The sequence below is a fragment of the Berghia stephanieae genome, chromosome 4 (assembly GCF_034508935.2).
Source record: "Berghia stephanieae isolate SIO BIC M18660-M18661 chromosome 4, UCSD_Bste_1.3, whole genome shotgun sequence".
NCBI lineage: Eukaryota > Metazoa > Mollusca > Gastropoda > Nudibranchia > Aeolidiidae > Berghia > Berghia stephanieae.
This window is the reverse complement of record NC_088363.1, coordinates 42164320-42177405: the sequence shown is the minus strand read 5'-3', so window position 1 is coordinate 42177405 and position 13086 is coordinate 42164320. Positions and strand designations below refer to the sequence as shown.

Here is a 13086-nt window from a genome sequence, read left to right as displayed (position 1 = left end):
CGTCTCTCTCACTATAAGACATAGTTGTAAAATTGTGCTTTGATACTGAACGAACGTTTCTCTCTCACACACAAACACACTTTGCCCACCGATCATGTCTCCAGTTTCTTGATAATATCAGATAGTTTCACCACGTGTCCCACAAGTCCATTTCATCCACAACTAAATAATATTATGTATTTCCTTCCCAAGTTACATACAAAACGTACAACACTAACCCTCAGCATCTGTACTTTGAAAAGGTGTGTATGAAACAGTGCTAGACTCGAAAATAATCAGCCTGTTTCGACTGGGGATTGAACCTCAGACCTCCTGATTACATGTCAGACAGCCTGCCCTGGCTGGATATCGAACCTGACTGGTAATCAGGTCTTAAGTTCGATCCCTGGCCGAGGCAAGTTCATTTTTCCTTTTCTTTCTGCTTTGACTGGCACTGACACCTTTTCATACACCAGTACCTGTTTCCTTCATTTGTCACTCTGTATACTGACTGAACACATTTTTCAAAGAAAAATGACTTGGAAAACTTTAAATTCAAATATTGATTGATTATGATGACCTACACAACTTATCAAAAAACTCTCAAATCTGGGACTTCTTTGAAATCTCAAGTATAAAACTTTGACAAGTTGGGAGATATCTTGACCGATCGGTATTTCAAGAATAAGTTTTCTGATCAAATTACATTTTTAAAACCTGCATTTTGTCAAAAAGTATTTTTGGACTTTACTGATATCATCCAGTTCTTTAAAAAGAGGTAAATACATAATATCAGTTATTTTTCGAGCGAACTTGTCACGGATTGACATCTGTTAGAGCTCGATCCACTGTAGCAAGCACGGCCGTCATGGTCCTGCTCAAAACAGGCAGAGGGGCAGAAGAGAGAAAAAAAAATTACACACACTGACGAGTATATTACATGGGACTGCTGAGAATAACAAGGGGATAAAGTTGAAGGGGAGGGGGTTATCCTATCAAGTTTGTGTGTAGAATGTGACAGCCTGCCTCCACTCCCCATCTCAGAGAAATCTAGTTAAGGATCGATCCAATCAAAATAATCACATGCGAGGTCACCGGATATACCGGCAAATACCCCTTCATACGTCTTGTCCATCCAAGATACTTTACATCTTACATACATGTCACCTACAAATAAACACACATCAATACAAGCACACGAAACGCATCAATTGTCTTCAATAATGTTTAATTTTCCACTAGCCTCTTTTACAAAAATGAGAAATAGACAGACAGAGAAAGATAAGGAGGGAATAAAATGTTCCAATACATTATAACGATTGGGTGTGGTCTAAATGAGTCCATCTCCCACTCTCGTCCTCTTTCCCTATACCCTATGACAACGAAAGCGCAGTTCATGGAGTTTTGAATCCAATAAGATGCTGTTAAAGAAGTACCATAAATCAGACGGTAAAATAGGGAGAGGAAATCTCAAGTTGGACTGTTTTGACAATCAGAAGTTCTTATGGATTGAATCTCAGTCTAGCGAAATTCAATTATTTATCTTTTATTTTACTTTTGTTTAGCATAATATCATACTGATCTGATTCTTTTCTTTCCTTTTTTTTGTTTGGGGGGGGGGGGGGGGGGGGGGGGGGGGGGTTAATCTTGCGCCAAAATTGCCCACTGTGATAAGGGTAGAGAATGGAAGTTTACATTACATCCAATCCGAGGTGGAAGACAGTCCCAAAACCAATTGTTTTTTTTTTTTAATGGGAAAAGGGTAACTATCAATTAAAATGGATGACATACAAAATAAATAAGAATGATATCACTCTGTGACAGTAGTAGTAGTAGTAGTAGTAGTAGTACTAGTACTAGTACTAGTAGTAGTAGTAGTAGTAGTAGTAGTAGTAGTAGTAGTAGTAGTAGTAGTAGTAGTAGTAGTTTGATACTGTATGGAAATGAACCGAGAGGACAGGTGAAGATTCTGCACTTAAGGAAATGACGTTAAATAAATAATAATAATTATTACTGTATAATACTAATCATGACAATGATAATATAACCATTATCATCAAAAGTTATCGTTTTTTTTATTTGTTTTTGTTCTTTTTTTTTTTATCAAAATGAAATAAAAAGAAAACCCATACAAACGATAACGGTGTTAATGACAAGAGTAGTAGTAGTAGTAGTAGTAGTAGTAGTAGTAGTAGTAGTAGTAGTAGCAGCAGCAGTAGTAGTAGTAGTAGTAGCAGTAATAGTGGTAGTAGAAGTAGTTGTAGTTGCAGTAATGATATTATTAGCACAAACATAGAGAATCATCCGTCATCTTGAATCAATGCAATAATAAATCAAAGTGGATTAAGAAACAGAGCGGCGGCGGTGGCGACAGCGTACACACACAAAATTCTAGTCAGGGCATGCAGCATTGACAGGTACGTTAGTGGTACAACAAGCACACATCACATACATACCTTCCACCAGCTCTATCCACAGTGGGTATATATTGGTCAAATACTATCTATCCCCTTTTGTCCATCTATGCACACGCCCGCTCATACACACACACAAACACACTGATACACAAATCATATTCTCAACCTCCCATGCAAACAAAAGTTAATATATACAGGCATACTAATACCACATATACCCTCATCAATTAATTTGGACTTTTGACTAACCCATCATATTTGATCAAATTTTTAAAAAAAATTAAATAAAAAAAAACAAAAACAAAACACAAAACTACTACACAAAATGTAGTGAATATAATACGTAACGTCTACTAAATGTGTATAAAGAGTGTATAAAGAACTGTCTGTATTATTATTCTGATGACCAGGTGATCCAGCCCAGAGGTGACACATCAAACCAAATGTTTGGCTTTCCATTCTGTTCACATTGACTAGTACCAAATAAACATCACAGCCAAAAGGAAGAGGATTAAACCTCAATGACAATAACCCCATCTTTTCACTGTATTCAATCACACCATTAACATTTCCCAAACCTTAATGCAATAATCTGATGGAAAATAGTCTTGTATTACAAACAAAATTCTACCTTGTTTAGATGCGAAAGAGTGGGCGGATGAGATGTATAAAAACGAAGCTAAGAGTAATCTGGAACCAGTGTTTAGTATCCCACTCGACGTGGCCATTTTGACCTGTATCTACAAGACAATTCAATACTCCAATGTTTGAATGGATAGATTGATACAGACGTACATACAGAGATATAATAGAAAAAGATGTGTGTGCTAAGAGGGCTGGCAGGTACACCCAAACTCATCAAAACAACACTTGCTCGTCATTGGACCACGTATCCCCTAGGCACCAAATTAACAATAAATCAATGGATTAAAAAATAATATAAATAACAAACTGGATGATGAATAAACCTGAGTGACGAACTCAAAAATGAAATAGCACAGACTGTCTATGGCTAAACATAAATGATGACACAGTTTGTTAACAGGCTGAGGGAGACTGGATGGGGTGAAAGGGAGAAATAAGAAAGAAGAGTATTCTTCAAAGAGTACATGAAGCATGACACGAACATAGAATAGAATTAAGACAAAAGATTAAAAAACAAAACAAAAAAAAACATAATCATAATAATTCTAATAATCATATTAATAGTAAAATATATCATCATCATCATAACAACCATCCACATCAGAATATATCAGTCACACATTGCTGTCATCAAAGTGCAAAAACAAGGGAAACAATCCATTTTTACATTAAAAACTCGTGAGATATTCAATACACTTAGTAATATTTATAATATGTATATATATTTATATATATCATTATTGTTATTAATATTATTATAATTAATTATTACATCACACTGAAATCGTCATCGGATGATAATACAAAGAAATAGAATTGATTTGCCTGTGTGAGTCCAAACACAGACAAAACTTATTGTCATCATATTGACACACACACACACACACACACACAACCACACACGCATAGCAAATTGGCATGCCTGTGAACAATGACACACTCCCATTGCTCACTCTTATTCCTCTGTCACACAAATCCAAACTTTCACACTTGCATTAACCCACCCACCCACATACAAACACTCAGAGACACACACACACTCTCCCACACACACGCATCTTGCAATGTTGTCCACATATAACGGCAATTACATCATCATCATCACCCATGAGGGAGTGTGTGTAAAATTGATGCATATTTCTTCAAGCACTCAACAAAATTCTATTTTATTCATTTTATCTTAATTTTTCTCTCCCGTTCTCCAAGACATAAACACTATCACCTCCTCATCCTCAAAATAATGGTAGAAACGTATTCAAGTAAATAAATAAAAAAAAAACAAAACACCTACTCAAAGAGCACAACGTTTTGAGCTATGCCACTCTTTACACTCCTGAGTCAAGACTTGCAATACAATCTAGGGAGTTGGAGAAGTTCAGGATGGAAAAAATTTCTATTGGAGCCAGCCTTTACTAAATAGATGTATATATAGAGTATAGGCCGGCTTTAATAGAACATTTTTCCATCCTGAGCTTCACCCACCCCCCTCAGCAAGTACAAGTTGTAGCAGATGACAATATAGTTGGAATTCTACCCTTGGATGACTTTGTCAACCAGGGCAATCCATTGCAACTCTATCGTTCATTTTCTTCATAAGGTGAAATGTGCCTCGCGGTCAACATGAATAACTGGGAAGTGTTGGTGCTTTGTGTCATGTGTCAAAAAAATAAAATGAGAAAAGAAACTAATGTGATGTATTCATGTTACAAAAAAAAAACAAAACGAAAACAAACAAAAATATGCAACTTGCAGGCTTGCAGTAATACTTGCGTCAACCACCATCTAATTTCCAAATAAGATATTTGCAGATGAATGAATACAGGTGTTAGTCACTGCTATGGACTCTTTATAATAGAAATCAATAACAAACAAACAAAAAAAATAAATAAAACAAACAAAATTACTCAAACAAGTTGATGATTCTCACATCCTAGAATGACTGATGATGATGATGATGAAAGATGGACTGTTGCTCTTTAGATTATTTCTTCCAAGAAGACTCCTTGATAGTTCTGAGTTATGTATGGTTGTCGGCGTTACAGTTGGAAGTTGGTCACATCATAATTACAAAATCCAATTGAATCATTTCTCACATTTTGCTGCTTGAAGATAGTAAAGCTTGGATGAAATTGAATGTAAGCTACGGTTTTTATCACCAAATAAACCTTATCAACAATGATGAAACAATTATTATTGATCCATAATTGCTGATAAGGGAAAACTGGACATATCTTCATTATCTTAGTGCTTCCATTCAACTTTATCAAATTTTTACTTTTTTTTTTAAAAGCATGCAATGTGCCACCATTTTTTTTTTCTATTTGCCACAAATTATTTTCAACTTTGATGATATAAAGATGGGACACACCAGACTCCCTACTCGAGGAAGAGAATACTCCTGATGATTTCTCTATTCAGATTGGTCTGTATGGTTCCATGACTGGTGAACACAGGCTTGTGCCATCCGCTGTCTGTGAAAAATTGATGCAATTTTTCACACCATTTTTATTTCTTTTGTCTTTAAGTGACGGCAAACTGGTCTTGAAGAGTCAGACAGTATGAGGGATATTTGGTGATGATGATTATAACAATGATGATTATGACGACAATGGTGGTGGTAGTGGTGGCGGTGGAAGTGATGATGAGATGAAGTGGCACTGGCAGCAAACCTAGTGTGGACGACGACAACAACAACACAGCTATTATCATCCTGACGTCATCAGTTCCAGATCTTCAAAAAGCTATCCCAGGATCCTGTGGCAACAGCGGAGCCGTCCTCAGTTACACCCAAACAGCTGACACGGTTGTCGTGGCCCGCTAGAACACCTGGGAACAAAAGGAAACAATTTTCTTTCTTATAGTTCTGGTATACATACAAATCAATTTTAGAACCCCCACTTACTGGCCTGGTAGGTTAACAAAGAGGTGAGAAAACTGAAATCAAAACCACTTCGTAGCTTGTGATTAAATTACACTACCAATTCATCTATCAGGAATACACGTAAGGAATAGTTGGCAGTTCTCTTTTGCAACATCTCATCAACAAGAATGGTCGGAGTGGTGCTTTGTTTGCCTTGTTCCAATCACTTAATTAAATATTGGCAGGATTCCTCATTGCTGTCATTAAGTGGGTGCCATACATCCTAATTTGGTTGTGTTGAATTAGTATGTCTTAATCTGGTAAAATTCCACAGAGCACTGACAGTCAGCTTATGTATTGGAGTAGTTTTGGAGAGTAGCAGCATCAATAGCTAAATGTACTACAGCATCATGAACAAAGAGAAGCAAAGGTTAGCATTAAAACAATAGGCCATAATAAGATCATCTGTCATCTACAAAACTAATATGGTGTTGAATGAGATGTCTTTAACCTAAAACCATGTAGCATCCCATATCAAAGAGCATGATTGTCTAATATTTAATGACTGACAGACTACATCGTTGATGTAAGACTTATCACTGCATTATCCAAGCATATACCCACTGCATAAACCCCTTAAAGAAAAATACATATAAATAAATATATAAATATCCAAAAGAAATCTGTAAGCAATGGAACAACAAATGAAAAGAAAGTGGACAGAGTGAGTCGAGTTCTTGGATATGGATACATATGTAAGCAGTGTTAAATTTCAACATATATTGTTGTGCTTTAAACCTTGAAGGACATATTATATGTGTAATGTTTGTTGTGATCTATGCATTGTACCTGCTTCATCGCTTCCTGTTTAAAATGACATCATAAATCATAGGCCCATTGTAAAATTGACCTAAATCAGCAAAAAAAAAAACTTGATGTCTTGCTTCAGAAGGACAAAAATGTTAACAAAGTGGCTAATTTTCATAGCAGATAGTAGTCTGGTTCTCCCTTCAGTCAACACACACACACTCTTTTATTAATATAGATACGGATGGCAATGATGCAGATTTTTTAAAAGGCACGCCAGGATTAGTGGACAATAGTTTGCTTTTGCATGAAGTTGCCTTTTCTTGAGGATATACATAACATTCCTGTCTCCAGTGATTGTGGGAAATAAAGAAATAAGCAGGAAGAAATGCTAAAAGCTCATAACTTCATGACCTTAGCTTGAAAATAACCATCAAAAAGCATAAATTCAAATTTATTAATTTGGACTCTCGGTCCAGCGTCTGACAGAATTTAGATACCACGGCAGTAAAACATATTTTGACAAATATTTTTAGTACTCTCCCTTATCTCCCATTGCCATTTATTTACTTATTGATTCAATTTTACTTTTTTATCAGACCAACCTGATCGTTCTTGTTTGAGTACATCCCAGACATTACAATTAAAGTCATCATAACCGCCCAACAAGAGACGGCCAGATTTGGAAAAGGCCACACTAGTGATGCCACAGATGATGTTGTCATGAGAGTACATGCCAATCTCCTGGTCTGCTCGGATGTCAAAAAGGCGACAGGTGGCGTCGTCAGAGCCCGTGGCAAATGCATGGCCATTGGGGAAATACTGAAAGAAACAGAAGGATGGAAAATAAATTTAAAACATTAAACATTACTGTTACCTAATTGGTCCATTTTATTTTATTAAGATATGTTCTTGGAGGAGGAGGTCGTGGGGTTGTAGTGGAATTATTATTTAGAGTCAATAATGATTGAGATGGAATCCCACTTTTTTTTGTATTCCAAACCATCAATGACAAACATCATGTCCATATCCATCAACTCACCGTGATTGCATTGATATCAGATTCATGACCGGAAAAGGTTTGTTTACACATGCCGTCTCTGATGTCCCACAACTGAAAACAAAATAGGAAAGCATTTAGTTGATTTTGATTATCATTCATTATACATTCTTGCAAGAACTAAGCACTTACATGCTCTGATTTATCAGGCGTTTTTTCCCATCTTGCTTTCTGGACTAAGCTTTATCAAAAGTCTACTCTTTAAGTAAGAATATTTTTAAAAACTATGATTTTCATTTGTGCATTCTTAATGGTCTAAACATTGCTCAATAACTTGCTACCAGCAAAACAGGTTGTTCCATAACTTATCATAAGTGAGGGGAAAAAAACAGGACAAATGTCAGAGAGAAAGATCCAAAATGAAAAGTATAAAGCGATGGAAACAAAGAGCATGAAGCCTCTGATTAACTGAAGACAGAGACACAACCTCTTTGAACGAGAATAGATAATTCACTATTAGCTAATATTCCATTATTATTATCAAATATGCTGGGTTTTTTATGTCAAAAAAAACCACCCAACAAATCTGACGATTTCCTATTCAAGACAGACATCAAGCACAAATTACAGACAGTATCCATCTTTATTTCACATGATTTTCCTATTTCCCATTTAAAAATAGTGACATTTACTAGGATGGAAGATTGGAATTTATGGCTTGGCCCGAATAGACCATTCTAACTGTGCCAATGGCTTAAAAAATGAAAAGATAATTAAACAATACAATAAGAGACATCGTGCGAAGATTCAATCTGAATGCCTCCAGGAGTTCCATGAGCATTATGGAATACTCTATGCACAGTTGCAGTCACTGTTCTCTTAGGGAAAAGAGTAAGATATGATGTCATTTCAGACTGAAATCAAACTCTGCCTGTATATGTGTAATGTAAAGAACAGACTTTACAGCCCCTATCACCAAACTGTCAAGGAAACCACATGATGCCTAATAATCATCTTGAATTCAAGTGGATTTTAATTCTTTTTTCTTTTTTTCATTCTTCTACTTATCGATTTTTAGCTTCACTACAATAAATTATTCCATCAAAGCATGAGCTTCGGCAAAGTTGTGAATTGTGCAGTGCTTTACAACATAGACATAAATATACAATAAAATTTAATCTCAATTAGGCCTACTTGTTTTTGATTATCCTTATCTTTTTTAAAAAATGTATTTATGTTCCCTCTGATACAGTATCAAACAGCATTTCAGCTCCAACCCCAAATATACTAATACAACTACTTACTTTGGCAGAGGCATCACAAGCACCTGAGACGAATGTCCTGAAGTCTGGTGAGGTGGACAAGCTCATCACATCTCCTGTGTGGCCAGTGAAAGAAGTCGTCTGCTGGCCTGTTTCTATGTCCCATAATGCACTGGTGAAAGGAGACAAATTTAGATTATAAATTTGAGACACACAATAACAGTCTATCACTCACATTATACCATCAAATGTATAGTCAGGATAAAAAAATCCTGAAATCAGCATCATGGCCAAACTCTTGAAAAGAAGTGATCTCATAAGATGGAACTAAACAATGCTTGTGCAATCTTTGATCACATTAGTAGTGTTCCTTCCCTGCAGATAACGACAATCTTAAAAAGTTAGTTTATACTAACTTTCAGCTTCTTTTCCTTATTCCACACACAAATGAACAAATGGTTTCAAAATTGAGTTGCCAGCCATGTTATTGAGGATTATTTTTTAAATATTTGTGTTTGGGTGCTTCGGAATGGGTGGTGTGCAACAAATACTGCTACTTTTAGGTCAATCGGTGCCATGAAAGATGAGGATGCATCCGTTAAATTATAATTAATTTGGAATTGTTGTTTTTGTTGTTTGTTGCTTTAGGTCTCTTCCAACACAATTGAGGTTATATGAGAGACCGCTGAAACAAAAAAACAAGCAATTTAACAAAAATAGTACAAATGTAAATCAAAATCATAACCTAAAGGTATCATAAGCTAAATTATAAATAACCAAGAACAAACAGGCAGAAGATTTACAGAAAAAAAAAATATCCCCTGTCAAAAATACAATCACAAACCAAAGAAGCAGGATAGGCTAGTAAAGAGAAGAAGAAACGACATCACTATCGGATTGTACACCTATGCGAACATCATAGGTATATGATTCAAGGGTGATGCTCCCATCCAACCACCCGCAATTTGGAATTGTAAAAAAAAAAAGCAACAACAGACTCACAAACCACTTCATTTTCGACTAATGTCTAGTGTGAAACTTTTCACATGAGGAGGTAACAATAAATTAATTTTCAACATCAAAAATCAAAACATTCACAGTTTACAAAGAGATGTAGGACAAGAGAATGGTGTCAGGTCAGCCCAAGCAACGTGTCCCTTAGTCAGCAATCTACATTTCCCTGCTGGATTGTAGCCTTTGTTAAAATATAACCCGACAGTTTCAAAAAAATTACATCAAAATACAAGGCAACGATTATCAAAATAAAGTGAATAGTGAGGAAACAAATGATCTCATTGGTTGAGCAATAGAATGCTTGCTATTCACTTTCTTTCAGAGATTGTCATCTTATGTGATGTAATTTTTTTGGCCAGTATCAGACTAGGAGTTTGCTAAGGCCGCTTGCTATTGGACGGGTATGAATGAGTTCTTGGCTATATGCAGCAACTTGTACGGTATGAAATGAAAATTTGCTTCCATATGTCCCCGCTGAGGGAATAATAGAAGCATGATGAAGCTTTTAGGGCATGATGCAAATATGCTATATATATATATATATATGTTTATTTAAAATGAAAAGGTCATTTAGTAACATTTATGACTTGTAACACTTACCAACTCATATCTCCAGAACTAGTAACAATTTGGTTATCATCAATAAATCGACAACACGACAAGTATCCAGTGTGTCCTGGCAGTTCTCGGCTCACCCTGACGTTGCCTTCACGAGTTTTGAGACTATAGACAGAACAGATATTGTCTAGACCTCCACAAGCCACAAAATATCCACTTGGAGCATAGGCACAGGTCATGACCCAGCTTGAGCGTAGAGGGATGGCGTGGACCTGGAGAGAAAAAACCATTGTAAATCCAATCAAATATTTGTTAATTACCAGGGGGTCCTAATAACTAAACAAGCTGATCACATAACTAAATTCACTTTGTACAATTATGTTGATGACAATACTTTTGTTTTATAATCACAGTGATCATGAAACCCTATACACAATACTAGAACAAGAAAGCAATGATTTGATTGATTGGTTCCATATAAATAGCATGCAGATGTATATACGCTGCTTTGTTTACAAATGTTATAAACATACCCATGTGTCAAGCTGAATCAAATGACCAATCGTAATGTTAGATATTTAAAAAGCTGTGAACACTTTTCACTAAGTGGGTCACTTTGAGCACATTTTGCAATGTGACAAATGACCTCGAGCACATGGAAAGTTAATATATATCATGCTCATTGATTTATATTATCAACTCCTCTAAGGTATCCTTTGAGGCAAATATAAAATTGTTAGGAATAGAAATAGATTACCTATTGAAATTTGATGCCCTCATTAATAAAGAAATTTACCGCAAAGGCGCCCAACATTTAAATGTTCTAAAACAACTCCAAAACATCCTTCATAGTTAAAGGCTGCCCATTAGGAATCAAAAGAATGTGTAAAATGGTGACAGAAACTTTGAAAATCCGTTTTAAATTGTCACCCTCCAACATCTGAAAACTTAGTGACATTTAACGTGAAAAACAACACAGGAGTAAATGCGAGAGTGTAGAGTAAATGTTATGAAGCCTTTTAACAAGTGTTTTGTTGTTGTTTTTAAAATTGTTTTTTTTTTCTCTAATATTTTAAGTTCTGGAGAAAGGTCATAAAAATCTTAATATTTAATTCATTCTTATTTTTCCTTGATATTACTACTATACACATTGAGTAATATGCATGATCGACAAAGAAATATTGAATTAAAATTAACTGATTCTTTTTTTTTTTATTTGAAAATTTAGACTGGTTTCCAATCTCTGGGTAGGGACAATTTTATGGTCTGGTCTGCCCTTTTTATGTTTTTCCCCTTGATAGATCTTATCTTATCAGCATAAAATATCCTGTACTCGGTTCAATTTTAGCAGGAAGCGTCTCAATAGCAAAAATATTCAACATGATATGTGTACTTGGGTGCTCGTTGGATGGCTTGTTTAAAAACTAGAAAATACCTATTTATAAAAAGGTGAAAGCCTCGTTATATCAACTAAAACCTTAAAGAGTTAATTAAGAGTTAACATATGATATAAAGTGTAGCCAATGAGGTCACAATTGTTATAAACTTGCCACAAAATGCCTGAAAGTCTGATTATTTTACGAAACAAAACATCTCTTAACTCACTCAATCCTAGAGATATTTGCTACTTTTCAAAATTGGAAAAAAAATGTATTAAAAATGAGCATATACATGGATAGTTTTATTCAACTACCGTTAATATGTAAAAACTAAAAACATTAGCTTTGATACAACGCCTATAATTTGTTTCATACAAATGTAATAAATAGGCTTGGGATAAGAGTAACACCGGGTATACTGCGGATATAGTCGGTGTTAAGGTTGAGTGAGTTAAACTAATGCTGATTTATACAATAAATGCTGCTTCTTAAATAAATACCATGTTTTAATCCTGATAATTTTGACTTCAAATTCAACTTTCAGCGAACATTACTTTGACATAAATTATAACTCCATAAATGGTGATGGTGATAGAAATATACTACAGGTTACTGTTGAAAAATTAAGAAGTGTTGATCAAAGGTGAGAATGTGAAATACTAATTTCAGCAAAAAGTTTTAAAATACTATCGGAAGGATAATCTGAGATTGAACCTACCAAGCTTTGCAATGATGGCCCAAGGGTGTAAACTTATCTTTATTATCTTTTTTTCTTTTTCTCATCATCTACCTGCTTTGACTGGCACAACATATTAACACATCACAATTAAAGATTTTTGTCTAACACCCGTGCTTGTTCCCTAATATGACCGTAACAGACATGACAAAGACGAATCTCACCTTATTTGTTGTGTAACCATCCCATACTATCAATTTACCATCTTGAGAAGCTGATACTAAATTCCTGAAAAGAGATGAAAAAAAAGGGAATTTACAGGCTTTTCATCCGAATGGTATGAATATATTAGAAAAATATGACACATATTTATTACTATCTAAAAAAAAAAGTAATTTCCCATGCACTTGTGCATAAAGCCAGATACAGTAACAATGAAAGGCGGATAAACTTTATTTTTAAAAAGTCATCATCATTTACTGTTTGTTA

General features: G+C 35.1%; 1 protein-coding gene across 4 annotated transcripts in view; it reads right to left on the bottom strand.

Moving 5' to 3' along the window:
- Positions 1-4056: 4056 nt before the first annotated feature.
- LOC144970604 (guanine nucleotide-binding protein subunit beta) overlaps positions 4057-13086 on the bottom strand; it is a 50145-nt gene continuing 41115 nt past the window's right edge. For all 4 annotated transcript variants that reach the window (XM_078910399.1, XM_078910398.1, XM_078910400.1 and 1 more), the window contains 6 exons: positions 12822-12885; positions 10585-10814; positions 9013-9142; positions 7751-7822; positions 7314-7530; positions 4057-5867 (listed from right to left, as the gene is read on the bottom strand). In XM_078910399.1, the coding sequence (XP_078766525.1) occupies positions 5761-5867; positions 7314-7530; positions 7751-7822; positions 9013-9142; positions 10585-10814; positions 12822-12885 (820 nt within the window). In that variant the 3' untranslated portion in view covers positions 4057-5760. The remainder of the gene's footprint in view (positions 5868-7313; positions 7531-7750; positions 7823-9012; positions 9143-10584; positions 10815-12821; positions 12886-13086) is intronic.